At 42.9% G+C, this 25902-nt stretch overlaps 1 protein-coding gene across 1 annotated transcript in view; it reads left to right on the top strand.

Moving 5' to 3' along the window:
* LOC104501766 (metalloprotease TIKI2-like) overlaps positions 1–25634 on the top strand; it is a gene marked incomplete at its 5' end in the record, with an annotated part of 44257 nt that extends 18623 nt beyond the window's left edge. Inside the window, 2 exons of the mRNA XM_010145633.1 lie at positions 4694–4963; positions 24592–25634. Coding sequence (XP_010143935.1) covers positions 4694–4963; positions 24592–24811 — 490 coding nt within the window. The remainder of the gene's footprint in view (positions 1–4693; positions 4964–24591) is intronic.
* Positions 25635–25902: the final 268 nt, after the last annotated feature.

Here is a 25902-nt window from a genome sequence, read left to right as displayed (position 1 = left end):
AAAGCAAGGGCAAATTCCTGGTCCGTCTGAAGCCCATGGGAGGCTGGATGAGACTCACCCTAGACATTACTAGCACTACTCTGGCAGGGTCAGTGGGCAGAGCTGTTAGTGGGGTCTGCCCTGCCTGATGCTCCCCTCAGTTGTCAATGAAGCGGTGGTTGGGAAAATCCCTGTTGGTGGGGATGAGGTCTGGTGTAAGGTGTAGCGTTAACACTACACAGCCTCCACCCATGGGGAAAAGTGGGCTATTTCCAAGGGTGTTCAGAGCAGGAACAAAACATGGATGCTCTGATTCACCCAACAGAAGGTCACGACCTGTTGTGAGCACCCCTCATGTCAGGGGTAGGAAGATGCTTGCTTGGACAAGACTGGCAGGAGGCTGTGGGGTTCAAAGAAAGTGGGGCCTGGGCAATTTTAAGCCTGGGAATTATGAAAAGAAGCTATTAAGGACATCATGACATTAATGTCATTTTTTGACCAGATCCACTCAATAACCCCAGCAAATCCAAATGATGAGTCAGTTTTCTATTGTCAATGTCAGCACAGAGCAACTCTGTGGACCACAAGACAGAGAGACAAACACGGATACAGCCTAATGGAGCTTGCAGCTCAGCCTAAACTGCTTGCATGTTTTATTTCATTCTTTTAATTCTTGAAAAGAATTGGAAAAGGATGGCAAATTTCACCAGAAGTGAAACAAAACCACAACTGTCTTTGTCTGTGGATTAAGCTTTTTCAAGATTTAGCAAGAATAAATGTTTTCCTGTTTTCTGTACCTTAGGACCAAGCCATGAAGGAAATTTACTGACTCTCAAGTTTTCTTATTTGGACTCAGTTATTTCAGAGAGCTTGTTTTGCAGAACTGTTTGCATCCCAGGAAGCAATTAAGGTCAAAGATGAAAAAAAAACTACCTAAGGGCCTGAAATACTTTTAGTTTCTCAAAGACCACCCTGTGGTTGTAGATTTTAAAATGGGTGAAAACTCCAAGCCTGGAATTATATCAAGTTACTTCTGAAAAATCTCTGATCTTTGTGTGGATCGAGACGTTTGGGTGGTATTTTCTCACTCTTTCTTCAGAAGAGACACCGTGGCCTCACAAACTGAAAACTAGCCCTGCTTTTTCTCTGGCTTTAAAACTAACGGCGTATCTTGAAAAGCTGTCTCAGCAGTAGTGAAGGAGTGGAAAAAATATGTATTATAGCCCAATGGTTTCATACAGTGCAGCTGTGCTAACAGAGTGTGTTGAGACTGAGACCAGAGGAAAGGCATGAAATAGTCCATGAAATGATCGGCTGAATCTAACAGTAAAGCTTCACGCAATGGGGATATCTATTGTCCAGGTATCTTATTGCAGATGGGAGAGTTGGGTCCTTTTTTTTTTTTAAGGGGAAAAAAGATCCAGAGTATTAATAAATTCAAGACCTTTGTATTAATACATGTTTTACTCTAAATAAATGGGGAAGTTATCTTCTGATAGGAAGTCTACCTTACTTTGAATTAAAATCTTTAAATATTCTCGCAGTACATTTGGATTAAATAACCATATTCTGTGGGGTTAAAGGTTTTGATTTCACTTCTGTTTGAATGTCTTGTAGGATGATGATCAGATTCGAAAAGAACCAGGTCTCTAGGTTTATTAAATCGGTTTAAAAAAAAAAAAATTTTTTTGAAAGAAGCAAGCCTACATCAACATAGAACATTTAACAGTCTCTCCTAGGTCTTGGGTTAGTTATTAGTAGTACAGGAACAATGGAGCAAGTATCGACCAAATGTGATATGCAGTTGCCACACTGGAGCTATTCCCCCTGCGTCGACTCTGAAGTACAAGTGGTTAGTTTATAACCCTCTTTAGGTTACAACATTTTAACGTTTCTTCAGTGTTTATTTATTCTCTTCCCAAAGAATGTTCTGAAATAACGAGTTTACAACCTGTGGCTCATGTGATGGCAGTGGAAACAATTAAGCTAGAAGCTTTCAAAGCCACCACTGGGATTTTGATGCCCAAACTCATTAATTTTAATAAGAAGTGAGCTGCCAGTCGTCTTAAGTGGTTTCTAAAATCTCAACCCATAAAAACACCTCTCTACTGGTTCCAGTTTACTAAGAACTCAGAGCAAGGTAAACACATGTAACAAAATAGTAGGTGTTAAAAGTTGGAAAGTACGTGTTCAGATGTCTCTAAGACCGTTCAAGGAACCAAATGTCGGCCCCAGCCTTGAACTGGCAGATGGGGGTTGACATGGGGGCTGCTCCTACATTCTGCTTCTTGGAGAATTGCCAACTGATCAGAACGTGAGGCACAGTCTCAGGGGCAAGGAGAAGAAAGTCAATGGAAACAGAAGGCTTTGTTCCAGCTGTGATGATCACATCATTTGTCAACTTTGGGCTCTCACGTCTGCTTTGTGCTCTTGCCTTCTCAACATGTTTCTCCCCACCAAAGCCGTGTTGCCAGGGTAATGTTCTTCTCCATATTGCACAGATGGGCGGCTGGGTTGCAAGAAGAGCTAGGTGAATTCACACCACACGATGAAGAGCAGAGGTATCCAGAGCAGTACCAGATCGAGCTGTCTTTGGGTGTTATCCAGCTTGTATTCCCATTGCTTTGGCATAAGTGCAGCAGACAATGAGCCCAGGGCTTTCTTGCCACCCATTGCTTCCTGCTGCCATTGCCATTACCCACATGGTGCTTGCAGGTGCTTGGTCCAGGTCCTTCTACCTGCCTAACCCATCTTATGCAAGCTCACACCATGTTATCTTCCAAGCTGCTGAATGGCTGCATTTGCATGTTGATGCTTCACTGATCCACCATCATGGTTGGAAAAAATTTAAGAACTGTCTGCTGTGGCCTGAGGGACCCACCCAATGCAAACCTGTGAGAGCCTTTTCTTTTATGTAAGTCTGGAGATGGCTTTGCTTCAGCCCTGAGCCTATGTCACAGCCTAAGAAGTCCTGACATCTTTGGAGAGCTCCAAGATCTCTCAAAGAAAGCTGCTGCACTGCTGAAAACTCGACCTTAACGTGAATCATGAAAGAAAGTCTTAATGAGGAAAAAAATCAGAACCAACAGATCTCTCTGAGTTGTAGAATAGAGCATGCAGTGAGTCTGAAAAGGACTCACTGAGATTCTGAATACTAGGAAAAATATGGGATTTTCTTGTGTCTTTTATTAATGAAAGCAACCTTAGAGAATTATAGAATTAGTTTAAACAGGTGTCTGTCTTTGCTGTATCTGTCATATGATCTCTGAAGAGGTTCATTAATACTGACAGCAAGTGACAAAGTTACTGTAGATTTTGCCAGTGAGTCTCATAGTAGCAGCGATTAATTATCAGTAGCTATTGGAAGGACCTTTGGGTGAAACCTAACACAGTGGAAATAGAGATAACCATCTTGACTGCTATTGTAATGGACTTCAAAAAAATCGAAAAGAAAAAAAGCTGCTATTAGTGGTAGATGTGACTTTTTTGGAAAAGAACAAAATGTTCCATAAATGAAACATGTGGTTTCACTTGCAGCACATTTTGTCCATTGTCACCATTGAAGTTTATGATTTTTTATTACTTTTTCATTAAAATGTCTAACTGGTTTCGCTCAGGAGGCAAAACTTTTCACGTGGCTTTAATTGTTTCTGTCATAAAAGTCATAGCATCCATGTAATAGAAATAGTTTTGCAGACCACAGCTTCATATTGCCTATTAATTCTCTTCCATTTTCTGTACCTACAACTCATTAGGCCATCCCAGAACAGAAAAAGTTCCACTCTTGTAATTAAGACCAAACAGGAACGTCTAGTGAAATGGGCGGGGTGTGGGGGGAATCACTTAGTGTCAGTACTGGTTTATTAGATTTTTGTTTCAGATATCTTAACTCACAAATGTTCACATGGCTACATATCAAAAGAGAGAGTTTATATTGACTTTTTCCTAAAGTTAGTGAAACTCTAGAAGATGAAAACAGTAAAAGGCCTTTTTCTGCATGGTTCCAGTCAGATGCAAGAGCTGGTGGTATTTCACACAGAATTGAAGAGCTCCAGCACTACTGTTTCAAGGTGCCTTTGACAGGTGCCTTACCCCCTTTTTTCTTCATTTCTCTGTTACACAAAAACTGCTGGAGTTCAGGTTTCGCATATCCCATCCCAGAAGCCGAGATATCAGACCACGCTTCTGTCATCAGTTTGAGCTTTCCTGTCACCAGTCTAACTGGAATGAACAAGCATAATTATTGTTGCAATCAAAACAATGACTTGTTTTCCACAGATGGTATCCAAAGTAAGGGGAGGAGAGGGGAGCGGGGGGGCATGGAAAGAAGAAGAAGGAAACTAGTGTTATCTCATTAATTTAAGATCAGCTTCTGTTAAGGTATCTGTTTTCCTCAGGGAGAGTCACAGTTCTGCCATTGTTAAATGGCCCAGCAGGGGAGGTGACGTTGACCCCTCCTGCAGCCTCCAAAGCCTGTAAGAAGTAATTAAAATGCCAGAAAACAGCAATAGCATATCAACTGCCTTTTCCCTCTTCTTCAGGTCAGTGTTTATTTGAAAACTTGCTGGAAAATGCTGCTGCTGTCTTTAGTTGCTGCCCCAGAGCAAAAGCCTTGTACAGCTTAGCAGTTAGGAGCACCCACAAAGTAGCTTTCACTTTTTTTTAGCATGATCTCTCACTTACTCATGAAATGCTTAAACGTTGTGTTTTGCAGTTCAAAGATGACAAAGACAAGCCCAGCCTTCGAAGGTTCCTCAGCAACAGCCCTGCCTGCTGTCCAGCTTTCTGAGCAGGTCCCACTGACATCTCCTTCCCTGAAGCCGCTGCAGATGGACGAAGACGACAGCCTGTCTCCTCACCTCCTGTTGCCAGATAGCATCAGCCAGCTGGAAGAGTTTGGAAGGCAGAAGAAATGGCACAAGAAGCAGCACAAACACCATCGCCAAAGGCAGTTCAATGACCTCTGGGTTCGGATAGAAGACAGGTGAGTCATAACTTTCATGGTCCCTGTCCCCTTCCTGCTGTCTCCTAACTACTAGATGCTCTTTACAGATCCCAGCACTTGTTGACTAGATCATAAGGAGGATTGGAGAAAGGCTAAATGGGAGAGACAGGAGTGAGGTCATGTGTTTGGAGCCTAATGAATAACTAGGAGGAAGGCTCATAGGTACATTTGACCTAAAAGTAAAGAGAAAATAAGCAAATGCTTAAAATATTTAAAATATATGGAAACAGACTTAACAGAGTAAAAAGAGGGGAAAAAAATTACAATTGAAAATATTCTGTGTTTGCCCTCTTTCTTCCAATAATTATTTTCCAATCCTTACTGTCAGTTTTCAGCCCAAATTGTCCCCCGTTTTCCAATGATGCAGAATATTCCTGGGGGTTTTTAAGATTCTGACTTTCAATCTTCTTAACTATATTCTGGGGATGAAATGTTTTAACATCTCAGACTGCTCAGAAAACAGCAAACTGAGGCAAAAAGAACTTAACTAAGGCCCCTATGTGAAGAGAATGGAGGTAGGCACATTTCCGTGGCCATTCCAATCTTGGTCCAACATTAAAAACTCCCATTCAGTGTTTGAGTAAGAGCCTTCATGTTTGACCAGGGCTTCTCAGTATGTGCTTTTAGGATTCCTGGGCAATTTATCCTCCCGAACAATTTATCCTCACTAACACTGTGAAAGCTCTTAGTGCCTTTATCCAGGCCAAGCCATGGACAGATAAACAGCCACCATGTTTATAGATCTTCCATCAAGTAACAGGAATGAAATAATCTGTTGGGAACTGGCTGCTCATCTATACATGTAATGATTGTCTTTCAGCATTACTCTTGCTCCCATTTTCATAGCATCTAAATTCCTTGCAAGTACAATGAGACAGTCTCTCAGAGGCTTCTCCCTTTGCTAAGGAAAAAGCCCCACATATTTGTGTTTTGAGATTTCTTTTTATTTTTATTAATTCTTTTTAATGGAGCAGTTGCCTCTTTTTATTTTTCTTGGTACTTCATTGTATTCTCACAGTGAGTGATATAAGATTTATTATTAAGGTGGAGCATATTAATTGTAATGTAGGAAGGTTATTTCTGAGGTTAATGCCAGCCTTGGTAAGAAGGATTCCTGTGCTTTGTTCTCAAAGTGAGTTGGATCTTCTCCACAGAGGATGTTTAAGCACAAACTAAGAGACATTTGGTTCAACATAGTTGATTGCCTTGAGGACAAGGGATTTTGCCATCTTTCTTCTGCCTCGGGGCTGCTGAGTCATGGTGTCCATGATGTCCCAGCACTTCACAAGATTGTCTGGTCCAGCTCACCATATGTGTCATACAAGTGAGGTGCTTAAACAGATCCAGAAGGAGCCTGGCAGTTAGGCACAATCCTCCTGCTTCCATCCTGTCTATCCAGAAAGGATATTGGATATTGGGCCTGATACGGCTGTGGAATTGTGTAGCTGAGGGCTTGGCAGACTTTTGTGCCTTTTGCTGTTTTTATTTTGATAAGAAATGTTCTGAGGAAAAGCATTTAAAGGATAGTTCCCACGTTAGAGTTAAATTATTTGCTCTGTGCTCCTGTGAGATTTCATCTGAATCAAAACCTTTTATTCCTCTACTTCCATTTCACAAGGATGGCAATTGGGATAAGGAAACAAATTTCTGCTCCCACCACGCTGGTGATGAACCAGACACTGTGTGACGCCTGCCTTGCTGAAAGATCCCAGGGAGATATTAGTGGGAGATCACAGCCCTAGAAATGAGGAAAGGCTGGAGAAGGGAAGTCTGCCTTTAGTGCTTTCAGATGGGTTTTAGTGCTTCTACAGTTCTGGAGTAACTTCTGGTGTTTTCCTGGAAACGAAACAAAACAAAAAACACAAACCGTTCAGCTAAATGAGAGACTCGCAACCAGCTCTGATTTCCCCATAAATTGGATGGGGTCTCAACTTTCATAAACGAGCTGCTGCTGCACGTTGTGCTTTTGGCAGTTGGGTTTCATCAACATTAATTGCAGGCTGGACTTTGCACAAGGCAATAAACACTGAGTTCTCTCTAACTGGTTCCCTTCTGATCGGCAGAAAAGAGCAGAATTGTGTGCCTGTCACCAGACTTTGCAGTGTGATCATTCTTGGGAGGAAACAGCTAGGATGGCTGATAATATGGGTAACAGAATGTTACCTGTGCAGGAGGGAAGCATGTCAACTTAGATTGCGTTGCCTCAGTCATGTTCACCAGCACTAAACGGTGAGACTGAGCTCATTTTTGGAGGATGTCGGTGTACAGAGTTCACACTCTGGCCTGTCCCATAGATCCACTGTGCATTTGTATAAAATTAGATTGGAGGCCCCCGTGTTCTGTATGAACTGAGGTCTCTGCATAGAGTATTACCTTGATCTATGGCCCATATTTCCAAATGGTTTTTCTTCCAGTTTCACTTTCTTAACTCACCTGTTGTCACCTGAAAATTGACTTGTTCACCTTTGCAAGAAATTGTGTAGGTCATTGTTATGGCCTTTGGGTGAAAGGTGCATAAGACTCATAGGTTCCATGCAAGGTCTCCAAAATTCAGCTGTTTGAGCTGCCTTTCAACCTGAAAAGCCAAAGAGAAATATACAGGTGGAGGGCAAATCCAGGCGAATTTAAACCAGTTTATTGATTCTTGTATGAACTTCATTGAACTGTGAAATGACTGTGGTTCATACAGCTCTTTTCCAAAGCTTTATTGACCGTGGATTAGAGGACTTTATGAGCCATGAATTGCAGGGCTTTTATGGACTACGCATTTCTAGGCTATCTCATATACTTCCATGGAAATCTTGGGGTGTTTTTTCAAGCTACCAACACAGAAACAAAGGAAATGAACACAGGAGAACAATCTTAAAGGAACATCAAAGGTCTGACTCCAACCTATAAAAGCCAGGAAATCCATAATTAATGGTTCCACTAAGACTTCAGCTCACAGTCATTCGGGTCTGATCTGAGGTTATAGCTACAATCTGAAATGGCCTTGTGAAAAATGAGTCATCATTTAATGTCACACATCATTATTATTATTATTTACTTTCAGTTGTACCTTGGAGATTGTCCTTTCCTTTTTTGTCCTGTCTTAACAGCTGAGGCATTTGAGTTGGCACCCCTGAGTGGACCGTGTTTGGATTTGTGTGTTGGAGGTTTAGTACCACTAGGAGGGTGAGAAAGCTTCTGCTCAGTTTCCTCCCTGTCTTTGTCAGAGCTTAGATTTGCTGATCTCCTGGGTAATCGGCTACACTGAAGGCTATTAAAATATAAAAAATGCTGATGAAATGTGTGGTTTCCTCTCCCTTCTGCCTCCTTCCCCCAAAATCTAAACAGAAGGAAAAAGTCTTCCTTGGCTGAAGTTTGTGTTTGAAATTGTTTGTCAAGAATCAAAGTTAAAAGGAGATTTCAAGTAGGGGGATTTTGTCTTTAACTGCTTGATTTTGCAGAAATGTGCAGATCTGAAGTCTGTCTATGGGAGGAATAGACAAAACTTAAACCCTAGCTAGCTCCCATAGCCAAAACCCAGCTGAGGCAGCAGACACGGGAGGCAGTTTGGCATACAGAGTGTGTTATTGTTCCTGTTGACGCTGTGTTAGCTAAGCTCCCCCTCGTAATATAAATGATTAATTACAGATCATTTGCTGGTGATTCTTGATGAGCTGCTCAGTTAATTGGAAGAGTAGAGAAATATCTGTGGCGTTTCAGAGTAGTCAATGAAGGCTAAGTCAGGATCACACCTTTGTTCTAGCAGGTCAATTGTTTATGGCTACAAACATAACCAGACCAAGAGAGCAGAGAACCTCTCCCAGCTTAGGGCGGGAGGAGAGGGGTGGACATTATAGCTTCTGGGGCTCTAAGGCAGGGTGGGAGGAAAGCTCCTGGGAAAAGAGAGGGACAAGAGTTAGTAACTGGGAGGGCACTTCTGGAGGTGTGAGGTTTGGAAGGAGCAATGGCAGCTGGGGGATGTGAAAGAGAGAATACAGTGGTAGGAAGAAAGAATTGGAGAGGATGTAGTAGGCAAATTCAAATGTTCATTCTCACCGCTGAGGAAGAGATCTGGGTGAAGATGGTGTTTGGAAGGATACTGAGGACACACAAATGCTTCATTTGTGAAAGAAAGAAATTTATCAGCAGAAAAAAAAAAAGGAATTCTTGTCCCAGACATAAGCTCAGCCCTGCAAAACCTGCCATTAGTGGGAAATGAAATGAATTCCCACCGTAACTGGAAATGGCATTTCTCTGCTAGCTCAGTGCTGACTATTCAACCCCAGATGAATGTAATAGCATCACAAATATCAATTTCTTTTGGAAACAACAGTCCTTTTAGGGGGAAAAAAAAGTTATACCAGTGATGGATGAAGGGAAACAATGTGTAATAAACTGCACTGCTTGTGCCTGTATAGAGCGAACCTTATCAGTTTGGATGGAATTTAAGCACTTAACCTGTTATCCTTTCTTTCACAACAATGCAGTGATGAAAAACAGAACTCTGTCAGCTCAGACAAACTTTTAATTTCACTTAACTGCATCTGAAAGGTAAATTTCAGTAAATGAATCCAAATTGCTTCCTTTTCACAACACACGGTGCTGAAATACAGTACTTAACTTCATTACAGAAAAGACTGCTTTTCTTTAGAGGAGACCTAGACACTTTTGAAGTCTAACAGGTAAATTGTGGTCAGATGATTTCCCTCCATATGGTAGCTTTGAGCTCGAAATTTCCATCACTGGGGCCTTGTTTGTTTAAATTACTCTATCCGCCTCCCTGGTAAGGATAATGCTAAGAGAGTGCATGCCTACTGATGCTCATGAGGAGGGGGAATCACTCCCTCCCCCAGCCTGCCTGTGCGCAGTTGAGTAAGCAGTTGCCACCACTGCATTTACTTGCCCTGTGTTCAACCAAGGATGAGGACTCAGCTTCAGGACCTTTCTAACTTGTTATAGTGAACCTCTCTCCCAAAGGGACCACTCCAGCAGCCAAGAACAGCAGGAGCGTTGGCATGTTGGAGTCCCACCATCCCTCTTTGTCACACCTCGTTGTTTGGGGCTTAGCTGTGTTGTGTGGCCCCTCAGCTTTCTTCCAGCACTTCTGTCTACCATTTCCTTCACTGTTCTCCTGGCAGGGTTTCCTTCTCGGGAAACTTTCGTGATCACAGTCCTTATCGCTGACTGCCCCTAGTCACCAGGGCATGGCATATAAACATCTGCTCATCAGAAAAATCTCATAGTTTGACAGCTTGGGTACAAGACACTTCTGTCACACTGAGTGGTCTCAAAACACCACCTGGACAAATATTCCCTCCAGGTTCCTCAGTGGAGGCTGAACCTTTGTATTTTGAACTGGCCTAAAATCTGCTCTTAGTTTACCCATTTTGTTATAAACTCTGGTGGGTATACAGTGGCCAGAAGAAGACATTTTGGTCAGTGAAGCAGAGCATCAGTTGGTCCTTCTCCCCATGTTGCACGCCTCTCTCGAACATGCAATCTTACATCTGTGAAGGCATCCTCAGCTCTTCCGGAGCAGAGCACAGCCTGTGGAATACTGCATTTCCCCCTCTTGGTTTCTTACTGTTTCCATTTGATCCCCCTTTAAGGTGAGCAGATGGCTTGATGCCTCCTTTAAACAAGCACTGGCATTGGCAAGTGCACAAGCCCTCCAGTGGAAGTAAAATAACAACACGGTCTGAGTCAGAGCAGTATAAATAAGAGGTAAATCTCCTGACTGTAATGTATGATACGGTGATGACATATCCTTCCTCCCTAGATGGTTTTTATTGAGGCTTCTTGGATTATCAGGTTGGTCAGAGTGCACAGAACATATTAATTAAAGCTGTGAAACCCGGGCTCAGCCCACAATTCTCTCTTGCATCACAGTAATGGATAGAAAGTCCTGACATTCGTGTCCAAAACTCCAGCATCTCCATGCTAATAGACCCTCCCTGTCAGCTGGCTGTGAGCAATGGCTTCGTTCCCCTTGCAAAGTCAAAGAGTTAATTTGTTATCCTCCAGATGGGGCTGAAAAGATGTGCAGCCGCACTTTCACCTACTGGGCACACAAAGAGATCTGTATGGTTTACTTTGTTCTGTTGTTGTTCTCTAAAACGTGCTGCCTCTGTGTGATGAAACAAACACAGATAAGCTTAAAAAAAAAAAGCAAAAACCTTGCATATTTACTTTCACTATTGCTTCAGTAACTCTTTAGCAGTACGAACAATTAATAGGAAGCAGTATGCAAACCCTATTTTAATGAAAGCTATAAATACCTGAAAATAAAATTATTACTGATAAAAAACACTGTGGTCTCTTGGAAATAGAGACATAATTTATATATAGATTCCAGTTTTATTTAATGAAATTAAATTATTTATTGGAAATGCATTAGGTATTCTATTTTCATGAAATCTAAATCCATCATGAATATTAAATCCATATTTTTGAAGGCAAGCAAGTAGCAGAATTGGAGCACGCAAAAGCTGGGATTTTTGAACAGTGAGGTATTTTTCAGCACTGGATATCCAAGAGCACTTTATGCTCCTGCCTCCTCAATGCTGATTAAGATTGAAAATACAATGCAAGATGGTTTATGGAACCTATTAAGAGCATTCTCTTCCTTTCTTATTTTCTACTTTTCATGTGGGATGTGTTGAGTCAGGATAGTCTATATTATATATCTGCCCCAGTTTGGTGCAGTTCTGAGTTGGGCTAACACAGCCCTACCATTGCTAGCTTTGTTAAGCTGCCTAAGATCTGTCTGATGCAGCACAAACAACGTTTGCTTAGGATTCAATTTCACAAAGGAGCAGCTGCTGAGTTATGATAATCAATTCCTCCATGATGCACATCCCCACTTGTTCCACTGTTTCTCAGCCAGGACAGTCTCATTTCCTCACCCAGTGCTAGGACTCCTCTTGATTTTGGACAACTTGTTAACTTTTCAGTTCAACAGTTCTCCATTTTCTGCTTAAATTTTCACTTTCTTCAATACTCTTTCTATCTGCTCTTTTTAACTCTGACTGCATGCCCTTGGCATGGCCCTGAAGCAGGGAGTGGGAACTGACCCCTCCAGCATCTCCATCTTCATCTGCAGACTGCTGTGCTCACCTCCATCTCTCCGAGCTGACCTTGCAGGAGGCTGTGATCCTGCTAACACTGCACTTCGCTATGCAGTCAGTCCACACCAGGAGCCTAGAGCCTTCAGCAACACCCCTTTGAGACAGAGACACATCTCACTTGTAGCTAGCAGGTCTGTCACCTGGCATTACTGCAGACTGCAGGAGGTAGGAGGCATAGCTAGACATCCTTCCTCTTCATTTTTTAACTAGGAGGTAGATCTCCTCCATGTTATTTCATCTTCTTTGCTTCTCCTGCCTTTCTCACACCGACGTATGTGTGGCCAGGAACACTGCCGACTAGACAAGTCAGTCAGCATCGGCTCCGTTTAGGCTTTGCTAAATTCATGGACATCACAGAGCTCTTTCTGCTGATGCTTTTCTTTCGCTTGACAACTTGGCAGCTTTGTGGGCAGTCTCTGTGATGGTGGCCAACACCAGGAGTATTGGGGGCCTTTTGGGAGTAAACTGTGGTCTAGACACCTACAACAATAAGTTGTTAGCGAAACCTTGATGCTTAAGCTTTGGATCATTTTTTTAGTTCTCAGGCATCAAAAATGCACTTAAAAGTTGGCATTAAGCTGGAGAAAAGGTCCCTGTGGGTATTAATGTAGAAGCAAGTTTATTTTACCTACAGCTTGTTTTAAGGTTAATATGAAGCTACCACGGTTGAATAGGTTAGACTCTATTTAAGTCTTGAGATACCCATCCACAGCTACTAAGTCATAAAAATAAGGTTGCAGGACTGGACCTGTAGTACAGTGTCTCCTGTGGAGCAAGGGAAAAAAGGAAGGTACTTGTTACACTGAAAGAGTTAACACCAAGTGAGCTTGACTGTCTTCTGTGTTAATGCAAGGCTTTTTCTCCAGCTATTTTTAGTCTGTTCCAGCAGTGTATCCCACAGCGATCTTGTATGCAAGAGCTTTGCTGTGAGGTTTGCAAACCCTTGTGTTTCCGTGTTGTGAGAACAGAGCGTTTGTGTGTTACTGGAGCGTGTGTTCCTTCGGTGACTGAAGGGAAGGGCAGACCGCGCGTGTGATCCATGCACATGTTTATTGTTGCCAGTGAATAACCATGTACAGCAGATGGGCTCTGGAAGAAAGCTTGTTAGCAGATGTCGTCATGGCCCTTCTAATTTATAAATATGAGCCTTGACATTTATATTTTCCATATCCAGGGCTTTCACTAGCCAGATGTTCTGAGATTTGGCTCCTTGGAGCCTTTAACTATGACTCCTCATGATATATTGTCTGTTGCATACACACAAAAAATAAAACAGTATTTCTGGCTCCTATCAAACAGATAAGAAGGGGAAATGGACTGAGTGCCCTCAGGTAAAGGGAATTCCTCTAAATCTGAAATGCACTTTAACACAGCTCTACAGAACTCTATGATCACACAGCTGAAAAGTAAGTTGTGTGGTTTAACAGGCAGAGAAAATTCAATACAGTAGCGCTTTTACCCTGCTGTTTGAGGTGGGTGAGGAGTGTGGTTTGTGTTAAGCCTGCAAGGCTGACTACAGTTGCAGGCACTGTATGAAGTGCTGAGCAGGTTCACGCCCAGGGTGAGTTGGATTCCTTAGACACGTGTGGGTAGAAAGCACCTGCGCTCCCTAAATTGCAGCGCTTGATACAGAGGCAATTGTTGTGTTCGTTGTGTTGTGTTGTGTTGTGTTGTGTTGTGTTGTGTTGTGTTGTGTTGTGTTGTGTTGTCCCAGCTCCACATTCAGGCTCCTAACTTACAGCACTACTCAACTGTCAAAAGGTGGCTGTTCCCATCTTCTTCAGAGTGAGCTGAATTGCTCCTTAAACTGGTACAGCCAGGAATGACCCTGCAGGGAGGCTGGACCCCTGTTCACATGATGTTTGGAGCTGTTGTGGTCAGGAGCAAGATGTTTGTTCAGTGCAGATACGCAACGCTGTTAGTGCTAGCGCAAAGGAAAAGGGTAAGGGACATGGGATTTACTTCTGGTTCTGCTATTGCCTTTCTGACCAGTGAGTTTCATGGTCTGTGAAATTAAGTGAAGAAAAGTATGACAGGGAGGACGACAACATTACTGATGTGGTGGGCAGTTGGGGTGAAAGAGGGGTTTAACCACAGTTATACTGTGGTGGTGGGTTTATCTAAGAAGGCAGATTCATCGTGGAGCGAAATGGGAAGAAATCTGATTCCCCAACACTCTCCGCAGCACGGGCTGCGCTGCGGGCTGGAAACCCGGCAGGACTCCAAAGGGTGGCTGTGGTCTAAGTCCAGCTCCTCACTGGGATGAAGGAGAAGTAGGATTTGTTTAAATTCACATGGTTTTAGTGCTATAAAGGCTGGGTTCCTGCAGTTATGAAATGATTTCACTTAGACCTCCTCTTTACAATTCCTGAATAACTTAACTGAACAAAGTAAGCATTTTACCTGGGGCCTGAGCCCACAACGCTGGGAGGCGGGGGAGCCAAGCCCTTTGCCTGTGAGCTGCTGGGTGTCAGGGATGCCTCACAGAGCAGTACTGTAGAGAGGTGAGGTGCGGACCACACTCACAAAAGCTCCATTCTGCAGAGACACTTCAGAGTCCAGGTTATGAAACCCATCAGGGAAAGCTTTTGCAGCCGTTGCAGGCCAGGAAAAGGCTTTTCATGAGCCACCAATGGCATCACCTGGCTTTTGGAAGGTTTGGACGTGATTGGGGAGGAGTTCGTGCTGTGGCTGGTATCACTGTAGTTGATTTGCAGGCAGCAAGAGGAACCCAGACCTTGTGGGCAATGCAGCAATTCAATGTCCTTGGCATTTCTGCCTGGTAGATATGCCCTGTGAAACTTGTTTTTGTTTTGAGAATGAGTTTGTTGGAAAGAAAAAGAAGCCAGCGCTTTTGTTCAGTGGAGCAAGCTTCAATTCAATACTGCTCCGAATAACAGGTTCAAAGATCTGACCCAACCTTAATTATTATTACTAAGAGAGACTGGAAAAATGCAAGTACTGAGCAGGAGAGTGAGCCTAGTGAATTAGAGAGAAAAATGCGATACAGACTAAGCGGAGAGAAAAACCGTTGTGCAGAGATGGAAAAAGAACAGGAGAAGGAAAAAGAAAATTAAAATTGAATGGAAAAATGCAGTACATTGGACATCCATTTAAGCCAGTTTATATTTTGGTTGTTCGTTCCGTTCCTTAACCCATTGCACAAGCATCTTCTTAGCTGAAATAATTGTGTGTCTTAGAGAACAGTCTTGGAGAAAACAATTTGACAGGATGTTTTAGACATTTCCCCACTACTGCCTATTCTACATAATTTTAAAATCTGGAGAGGAAAGTCGGTATCTTTTACAGTGTTTAAGAAGAAAGTGACAGGGTCAAATATATACATCTCTATGAATGTGTGCGTTCCCCAAGCACATCTAAACATGCACCATTAATTCTGTGCATCTGCAAAAAATATTTGAGCCGTAGGTCCCAGACAATACCAAACAAACACTTGAGTGCACATAGGAGAGGGCAGAGGGAGTCACTCTGGTTCTAATTAATTGAAGGGGGTTGGACCTAAGACAGAAAATATGGATTATGATTTTGACCACCCCAAAAACGCAAGTTGTTCTGCATGTGGGGCTGTATTGATGAGAGCAGACAGTTTGCAGAATACAGACGAAAGACAGACATTCTGCTCACGCTTGGGATTCTTTTCCAAACCACCTGATCGCAGCACCTTCAAATTAACTCTTCACGAGTTGTGTATCAGCAGGTTACCCAAAAATCTTCACAGATTACATCACTGACAACATTTTTACAATTCTAAGCCCATCTGATGATCTTGCTTACTTTGGCTGTAAAAATTGCAATCATCTGTCCACAGACCAGTAAAACAAGTACTTCGTTATTTAAGCTGTGATGCTGAGTGCCTTAATTGTGCATAATCAGGTACACAGCCAGATGTGTGCAGTGGGTGGGGGTGATTTTGTGGATGTTTTTGAGCCCACATCACTATTTAGACTATTGTGAACCTATCCTGGCACAGATGTCAATGCAGAACTGGTGAAACAAAGGGCTCTGAGCTATCCCCTCTTAGCAAGAGCCAGGCCCTGGGTAGAACTGGGATGCATTATCCTAGCTCTGTGATTGCCTCGTCTCGGTGCAGAATCACGGGGGGGTATTCTTAGAATATTAGAGAATCATCAAAGCATTTCTTAGAAGGGCAAAGGAAAGAGCTAATGTTGTCATCTCCTGCCTCGGGACCACCCAGACACTCTGCAACAAATCATGGGTCTTCAGCTACAATATCTTGAATTATTGTTCACAGGGATTTTAAAGAATTTAATTTTTTTTTCCTTCTTTGCCCCCTCCCTCCCCCCCCCCCCCCCCCCTTTTAGCCCAGCACCCAGCGAAGCACCCTGGGCTGCAGAGTGCAGGTGGGAGACGCAGAATTTTCCACCTGGAGCCAGGAAGGCAACAGGTACCGCCCGTGGTGTTTTTTTTTTGAAGGATGACATGTAGTTTCCTGATGGGCTGGTTTTAATAAGGCTGAAATCTTTGTTGTTGCCAAATCAGAGAGGAATATAACATCTTTAAGTCATTAGATGGGAATGGGGTAATTACTCAGAGGGTGTGCTTCAAAGGTTATTGGTTTTTACAATGTTCTGTGTTTTTACACCATTCTGCAGTTGTCTGGAAAGGAGCGGCGAGCCTGATTCTGCTGCTGCCGCGTGTGTGGGTGCAGCGTTTGTATTTGCAGGGTTTTCTTGAAAGATTTCAGGATGGGAGGTTGAAAAGGGTCGTACAGAGTCTCCTCTGGGGATAGGAGAAAGTTAACTATGACCACGAGGTGCAGGAAATTTTCCCACATGCTGGAAGTTCACTTCAGAAAAGGGCCCTTGAGCTGTGGTGGAGTTTTCTCACTTTCTCCTTCCCTACCTGCTAGATGCATCCTCATGTCCTCCTTTCCATCACTGTGTCCCCATGCCCAGGGGAGCTTCAGACTGGATGTTGTGACAGCAAACTCCTTTCCTCCTCTTACCCCTGTCTCTGGTGCAGCAGACCCCATTGCCCCTGTCCCTTCCCATCCCATCCCGTATTCTGGCCCCACAGCAGATGATGATACACTTTGCCTTAACAGTGTGACCCAGTGTGACATAAGGATGTCCCTGTAGTGCTCAGCGTCGCTGCAGGTCAGTGTCTCTCCAGAGCTGAATTTTCCATTGCGGAGGTATTTTGCAGGTGGCCTGGGCAATCAGGACCTGAAAATCACAGTGAGAGCCTGCAAAATGCTTCACGGTGGATTAATGCCGGTGGTGTCACACTAACACTTCGAGGTCTCAACTCAGAACAGAGTCAAGGGAGTAATAGAAGTAAAGTGATTTAACGAGGTTTTGATGGTTCCTCGGTGGGTGACACAGGGATAAAAAAACAAATCTACTGGCTTCCAGCCCATGGCCCATCCAGAGACAAAAATGCCCCAGAGGCATTTGAGCTGCATTTCAACATTGAGCCTCCTCCTGTTTACACCATCACAGCCTCCCTGGAGCCCCTAATCCAAGTCACCTTCTCCTTCACATGTCAACTCTCAGAGCCAAGACCCCAAAGAGGGAACAGCAGGCTGTGGCCCTGCTGTGCCTGTTGCTGAGGTGGCACTACAGGGACCGAGCAGGGGAGCTGTATCCCCACCAGCTGCTGCTTTTTGTGCTGCAGAAACAGCAGTTTTCCTTTTCCCCACCCTGCACCCCCATCTCGGTTTAGGAACTCATCCTTACCAGTCAAAGCCCTCAGTGGGGCAAGGGCTTGGCTGGGGTTCAGGAGACCTGAATTCCAGAGATAAAGATCTTCAGAAGCAGCTCATCTCGCCTACCTTAGAGACATGCCTTTGAGGGGAAAGGGTTGTGCTATAGAGTCTTCTTATTCCCCAGAAACTGTAGCAGGAACACAGCTGAATAGCTCTGACTACAAGCCTGCATCTGACATAGCTACAATTAATCCCATTGTTTAAATCCTACTAACAGCCAGGGCATCTGAAGGACTGCCTGTGATTCTCCTTGATGGCACCTTCTGCAGCTGCTGCTGACAGTCCCAATCCTGCATGTCCAGGAGGTGAAGGTGCCTCAAGTTACTTCCCTTCGCCCCCCAAGCATTCCATCCCTGTGTGCAGTGTCCTGTTCACCATCACTACACTTCCTGCACTTCAGCACATGATTGAGGGTGGCTCATGGTCCTGGCATGCTTGTCCATAGCTCTCTGCCCTTTCAGAGCCATTGCCTGGTGAAATTTGTGCATCCTTTTCCCTCTTTTCCAGTAATATCCTCCTCTTTCTCCTAGAGGTAAGCCATGGCAGACATGGTCCTAACAAAGAGCAGGGCTGAAGGAATAGACCTCTCTCAGCGGACATGCACTACCCTTTGCCTCTGCAGAGGGGTCAGAGGCTCACAGGTGCCTGGATTCCTCAAAGTCAGCCTCTAGAGGAGCCAGAGCATTGAAGTAATGCTGGATCAGAGCTTGACATTCCTCTCAGGAGGAAAGATGGTTCCCATTTGAGTCTCAGAAGACTCAGATTGACAACGACGGGTTGTTGAAATGCTCCCGATGTTGCCTGACGCCTCTACTGATAGCACGGCTGCAGCTGCTTCCCCACGACTCTGCGGCTGTGCTGCTCGCAGAGAAGGCGGCTGCTTGCAGTGTGGCAAATAGCCAAAGACCTGGGCTCCGGGTAAAGGGAGAACAGCACAGATTTGCTCATCCCGTGTCTCTGTTCACTGCAAACCAGCATGTGTACTACACTACTGCAAGTAAGTAGTGGCCTTCTCTGGACCAAAACTGGGTTCCTTAATCAGATCCAGGTTGAATTTTTTTTTTCATGTACCAAACCGTGTAGAGGCATGAGCCTCTTGGCCTTGACCACACAATGGAATTTGGGATGAGCTAAGTTGTACGTATGTGAATACTAGCCTTGCTGGAAGCATCCTGATAGTCTGGGACCAGGAGACACAGCATCCTGCAGGATTTATGCCTCAGGCTGCAAAACAACGTCCGTAAGAAAGGCAATGAGAAAGAGATAGATGAAGCTTGGGGAGGAATGGAGCCTATGCTGATCTGAAGATTCCCTTCCAGAAACACATCAAATAATACGAAAACTTCAAGAGATGGGGACTTCACATTCCCTGTGAGAGGTTACTCCAGTGTTACTCAAGCATTTTCATGATTAAATGCTTGTGACTTATTTCTAGTGTGATTTTTTTCCCCCAACGTACCCTTTTTTTTCTCTTGGTTGATCAGACTTCTTGCCAGCCAGGTTGTTTACATACAGCAACAGCTTGGTCCCAGTGCTTTAAGCAGATGTGTTTTTCAAATCTTGATTAATAAATTTTGGTGGCATAAATAAGTCTGGTTAGTTCCAAGAATAATTGTCTACACTAACAGAACATTATTTCTTATCACCAGAAAAATAATGTGATCAACTCCTTTCACATCTGTTCTTTAAATGAAAAGGAAAAAAAAATAGGGCAAAATTTGTTTGAAAAGAAACAGGAAGCATATGCTTAATATCACTTTAAAAATGTTAGCCATCATAAGGTTAACATCAAATCACAAATGCAAAACAGTCATTATTGTATTTACTCAAAAATTTTCTTTCAGTTTACTAGCTCTTTAGGTTTCCAATTGAACTATGCGTTTATTTCAAAGTTCAATCTAGGCTGGCACATTGTCTTGATAAGCTTCTTTCAACAGATGCTATTGTAAGAAAGGCTGTCTGAGTCCGCATTTGTTTACATTTATTAAAAATAGTTGTCGTGTTTATATAGCTCCTTTGATCCAGAAAAATCCCCAAACACTTTGTAAGTTATGCTTAAAAGGGTCATTTCCTCCACCCTGAGCAGAAACCATGCTGGGACTGAGGCATGGCAGCAAAAATGCATAGAAGTATCACCATAATCCGGTCGGTCCTTACGCCCTCAGAGCTCCATCAGTTTTTCCATGAACTTCAGAACAGTTGCTGGGACCATAAAGGCAGTTTGGACATCGGGGGAAAAAAGTAGTGGAAAGACCATCTTCCTGGAGATGTCGTGTTTTTCATGAGCTTTCTTCTGCTTTGCAAATAAAGAAGTGGTGGCACTGCTGCACAAAGCAAAGGGCTGGCAATACCTCAGCTAGTGTCTCTGGCTACAGTTTCCAGCTGGGGGCATCGTACTCCAGAGAAGACACTGACCAACCAGACAGAACCAGGGGAGAGCAGATGAAAGGCTGGAGGGAAAGCACCTGCGGGCTTGCAAAGACTGGCAGAGGGAATTGTTCGTTTAAAAGAGAGAAGGCTGAGGTGAGACATAGTTAAGTCTTCAAAACACATGAAAGGCTGCTGAGAAGAGGAAATGAATCAACCTGTCCATGGGGAGAGAAGTCACGAACTTGGGCTGTAGCGCGGGATGTTTGGTGAAATATTAGGCAGTAATTCTGAACATCAGGAGTGGTGAAATGCTAGATCTTGTTAGATCTATTAGAATGTTAGATTTTATTCCGGTCTTTTTGACAAATGGGACAGAAAGTCCCACCTGGTCCTATCTCCTGTCATTCTGCTGTGGTGTCACACATGGTCAGATGAGCCCTGCTTATATGGATAACCAAGTCATGCTCAAATTTAGTTTGCGAGCTCCTTGCAAAGTCCTCACAAGCTAAACCAGAACAGAAATCCCCCCAAAGGGTTGCATGTGTGTTTGTTTTATTTTTCAATTTTAAAATGCTCCCAAATCATCAAGGTGCTTCAGCATGTCCCCAGTGGCGAGGACTTGAATCACGTAATTGGATTCAGTAGGGTCTGTTCACAACGCCTGTGCCTGAGGGCCCATTTTGGGGGAAAGTTTTACACATTCTAATGATGGTAAGACAATGTATGACTAATGCACTGATTTGAAAAACTGCCCTATTATCTGATCAAAAGTACAAGCTCATGAATATGATACCGCAGGTCATTTGGCTAAAAGATACCTGCAGTCTTCCAAGTTTTTAAAACAATCCCATGCACAGAAGCAAAAAAGAGAGGTATGAACAGTGGAGCCAGTGGAATGTTTTATTAAAGATATTTTTATCTGACACAAAAGCCTGAAATAGAGAATATTCTGGGCTGTCAAGAGAAGGCATGATAATAATTCAGATTATTATCACTCAGATCTGTGATTTGTTTTTTATTATTCTCTATGTTCATTTCAGGAATGATCAAAACCTCCCTGAGGACAATGGAGGGTTTCCAGTTGAATATAGGGGACTGTTCTACTGCTCTCATCCTCAGGGAAGGTCTGAGGATCAGTGAGATCCTGCGTGCACGTTAAAGTGTGCTCAGAGGGAGTCTGGAGAAATCATCTCTTGACTCTAGGGCCACCTCTAAAATTTGGTTCTGTTCTAACCTGGCTGTCTAGGGCGCATCTGTAACCCCTAGGAAGAGAAGGACTCTGAGCAAGAATAAGTATCCCCTAAAGAGCTGCACCAGAATGATGTGAACCACCTTCTGGAGAGGTTTCTCTCCCCATTCACTGTGGAATCAGCCTCATTACAAAGTTGGACCAGAGGTTTTACAAGGCGTTATGTAGCATTTGGTAAAAGGGGTCATTCTCTTGAAATATTTCTAAGCCGCCTTGGCAGTCAGCTCTAAGTAGAATTGCATTTAAGAAAACGTCTTCTATGGATAAACTGTGATTCATGCGCTATTAGCATGCTATGTACACATTAATGGAAACGCTCTGTTCTTCTCTTGTAAAGCACTTAAGATTTTTTAAAAAAACAAACCACCCCACCTAACAGTATTTATCTTAACAAGGAAGCCTTTATAGGAATCTAATGGCTTGAAAACAGAAAATGACCTCGCTGACTGAGGAGATGAGTGGTCAAAAATTCATAGGTCTTTTGACAGAAAGAGGGTATTTTGACCTCTGGGATTTTAAGTAAACTGTAAGGGGTTTTGCCCCCCAAAAATACCTGTTTTCAAGGAAGAAAAAAGAAATCAATGAAAACCCAACAAAACACTTCTGGTAGCTGCCTAGAAAACGGAAACTTCATATGGAAATGTAAAAATGTTGATTTAAGGCTGCTTTAGCAGTCCCTTAGATGTAGTTGGCTGATAAATGGGCTCATGATTATTGTATGGGTTCCCTGGCCAGCCTGTGTGCCCCATCGGACACCTCACACAATACATCCCTGAGGTGCAGAGAGATAGTTTGTGCAAAGAGCATTTTAATCTCACTGGAGGATCAAGCCCCCAGATGTGTCAGGAGCGGGATACACCCAAACTGCAAGTCTGAATGGCATTGCGATGATGTTCTTTTAAACGGAAACTGAAAACCAGACCCTCCTTGCAGTTTAAAATTTACTTGAGGGCTAAATTGGTTAGTTCTATAAAGTGACAAACAGTAACAAAAAGATGAGAACAAGCAACTACCCATAATTACCTTAGGGGAAACTGGTATGGAGGGAAAAAACCCCAAATTGTGATCCCACTGTTAGTGTTGCCAGATCTGTGCACCACAGCATCACTCAGCAGGCTAAATGAGATCTGGACCAGAAGGTGGGGCATGACTGCATTTCTGTGAATTACTCAGAGCATGTAGGATCTAGTGTTGTCAGAAGTACGCTTTAATGATACTGTGGAAGGCCATTTGTGCTTGATGTTACGTATCTTACAGCAGCTTGGATACACGGTGCCTAATCTGGTATGGTTCTTGCCAGCACTAATTTAACTGCTCAAAAGAGGCTGGGCAAATTTGAAACAGCAGCATTAGCTTATCCCAGATCAACTCTTTGTATTAAGTGACTGCAGCAGTTTTGATGCAGTGCACCAGAAGCTCTAAAGCTATGTGTCTTTTATCATCAGTTCAAGACATCAAACCAACCACTCACCGTGGGAATTTAGATAAGAGCTTTCTCTGTCAAGGCTTGATTTCAGAATTCTCTATTTCCAGCAGTTTGTTCCTCTGGAACAAGCACCACTTCTCACTGTCAAAGTCCTACTACTGGTTGGATGGGTTATCTGCTCCCATGAAGCTATTCCCATGTCTTTAATTCAAGACTGCCTTTCCATTTTACTCTTAATTCATTGCATGGTAGTTAAGATCACTTCTAACTACCGAACAACTATCCCACCCAGAAGATACGGTGATAGTATAAAGGATGAGGGAAGAAAAGGAAACCTGGGGTGAAGTGTCACATGCATGGATTGTCTCTTGGATTTGAATGTTGACCTGTGTGTGTGTTTACCAGTGCCACCTTCTAGGTGGACTCTGATCTCCTCACAGTTCGTGATTGACTCAACAAGTTTAAAGCATCTGAGCTAAAAGCTATCTGGTATTGCTGACACAGAAAAAGACAAAAGCCCTCAGCACTACTAAATTCTATTTCTGTGCATGAATCTGGAGCAGGGTATTCTTCCTTTTATCTGATAGAATGCAAGACACAGCCTTTTTCTTCAAGTCAGGATCTCAGATGCTGTAGCTAAATATTTATAGAACTGCATAGCTTTCCTGCCCCATAAAAAATTATTTGATGGTCATTTTCAGTGCCTTCAAAATCCCTTTATGGAAGACTAAAAAGTAGCAAGGAGAATCTTCAGGTATTAGTGTCGCATCTTGTTTTCAGGGAAACTTGTCCTTTTTCTCCTTGCTCCACGGCAGAATGTCTTGCTTATAAGTCCAGAAGCCACCTTTCGCAGTTTGCATGCTCAGTTGTGCCGCTCTGTGACAACTGGTGGATTATGGATCATCCAGTAATGGATGCAATGGAAGCATTTTGTGAAATGGAGATTACAACTTAAAACTTCCAAATCAATTGTGAATGGACCTTTTTGACCTTCAGTGTCATGGGAATCATGATGAATTCCAACCTGCAAGTTCAAGCTACAGTCAATAAGCAATCACACTGCTGTTGAGGCAAACCCACAGACAGGGAAGCTTCACACTAAGCCTGGTTTTGGCATTGTGGTTTGATCCAAAATGGCTTAAAGCCAGAAAAGGAAATGAAGCTGTTTGGTCTTCTGTGCTCAAGGCTATCAGTTGTGTAAGGGGATCCTGAGAAATTCTATATAGCTTGTGAAACAAGGAAAAGAGATGTTTTGTGGCCCCTCCTGTACTTAGTATCAAGTCCATGGTAAGTCATGTCTCTGAAACATTACAAGGTTTGAGACCTTTGGTGGCAAGAAGGTACCTAAGAACATAAGAATGAGGTCATCCTGGGTCGGCACAAAGATACATCTATCACAGTCTCTGATGCTGACCAGTAAAGGATGCTTAAAAAAATGATAATGCATTTAAGTTAGCTGTATCAAGTGTGATCCCTCCTTTGGCTGTACTCTACCAGCAGTCAGAAGCGGAGGGACATCCTGTATCAGAGTTGTTTCCACATCAGCCGCCGGCGGCTCTCCCTGCATGTCTAATGCATGCAAACGGTAATAATAATTGTGATTGCCGGTGTTGTTGTTACTACCATGTAGAATGAGAGCTCACGGAGTAGAGACAAGGGTTCTCCTGTTTAATTTCCTTCTCTTGTGTTTTCTTTTAGCACCACCACCTTGCCTTCCTATATCAGGATAACCAATGGCTACATCACAGTCAAACCTCCCATTTGGATTTCTAACCGGCTGGATCAGAGACTGCGTTCAGATCATCCATCCCAGCCTCAGCCTACAAGCTCAGCTTCAGCCAGCGTATTATGGCCATCAATAACTTCTCTCTGTGTGGCCATAGCTTCTTTTCTCCTGAATCTACTGCAGCCTTCCTGACCACATTAGTATTACGTGCAATCCCTTGGAATAGAGAGGAGAGATAATTTATGAATAAGTTGGAGGTTAAGACAACAACAGTTACAAGCTGGACCTTCTCAGTGACTCAGTAGTGCCTTCTAGCCGATTTTGTCTCTTTGCCCAGATACATTTTGAAACTCTAAAGCTTTATTGTAACACTGACTTACATCTTCTTTTTGTAGAAGGATCTTTATTTCCCATAGTGCTATGGGGTATTGTAAAATATCTGTGTTCATATAAAGAAAAAAAAGAAAAAGAAAAGATGTATTTATTCGACTGGTGAACTTATTTTTCTTGTTGTATATGATAATAACATCCCTATTAATCAGTAGTGATGGTGAAACAGATAAATTAATATTTTCTATATTTGTTTTCTAACTGACAACTCTGCAAATGTCTGAACTGACACCAAACGAATGCCATCTTGTTTTCTCTAACCATAACTTTTTACAGCAACTGTCCAATAAGAACATTTCTGCTGACCATCTTTATTTTACTTTTTTTTAATCTCATTAGCATAGCTTACACTGAATAAAGCAGATCCTGCTCTCTGTGGCCTATGCCGATTAGGAAAATAGGTGCATTCGTAACTCAGTAGCTGCTGCAACCTCAAATACCAGTTATTTTTATGCAATTTAGTAAGTCATTAGTCAAGATAACCCTCTAAGTTCCCCTGTTGTCTTTAACTAAACTATTTAACTCCTTTGGAAATCACCGGTTTCCCTCTTTGCCCTGGGATTAATTCATTAGCTAACACAAATTAAGACATCTTTTTCTTAATAAAAAGATTGCTTTTAAAGTCTGGAATAATCCCACTGGAATTATTTTCTTCTCTCCTTCATTTTATATAAACACAAGCCTACAGCCTTTCGCAGCGTGAGAACAGAACTCAGTCTGTCTGTAGGGCACAAAGCTGTAATACACTGTTAATCTATAGAACTCCTTTGTACCAGTTGTATTAATGCAGATGGACAACCTGGCGGGCAAAAAAAAAATCTACAAATTCCTCTTCATCTTGCTGTCACGATGCTTAGAGCTGATATCTCTGTGCTGAATTGTCACTTGTCTAA

Source organism: Buceros rhinoceros, unplaced genomic scaffold (genome assembly GCF_000710305.1).
Source record: "Buceros rhinoceros silvestris isolate BGI_N320 unplaced genomic scaffold, ASM71030v1 scaffold1711, whole genome shotgun sequence".
Classification (NCBI taxonomy): domain Eukaryota; kingdom Metazoa; phylum Chordata; class Aves; order Bucerotiformes; family Bucerotidae; genus Buceros; species Buceros rhinoceros.
Note: the sequence above shows the minus strand (reverse complement) of the source record. Positions and strands in the feature narration are given on the sequence as shown.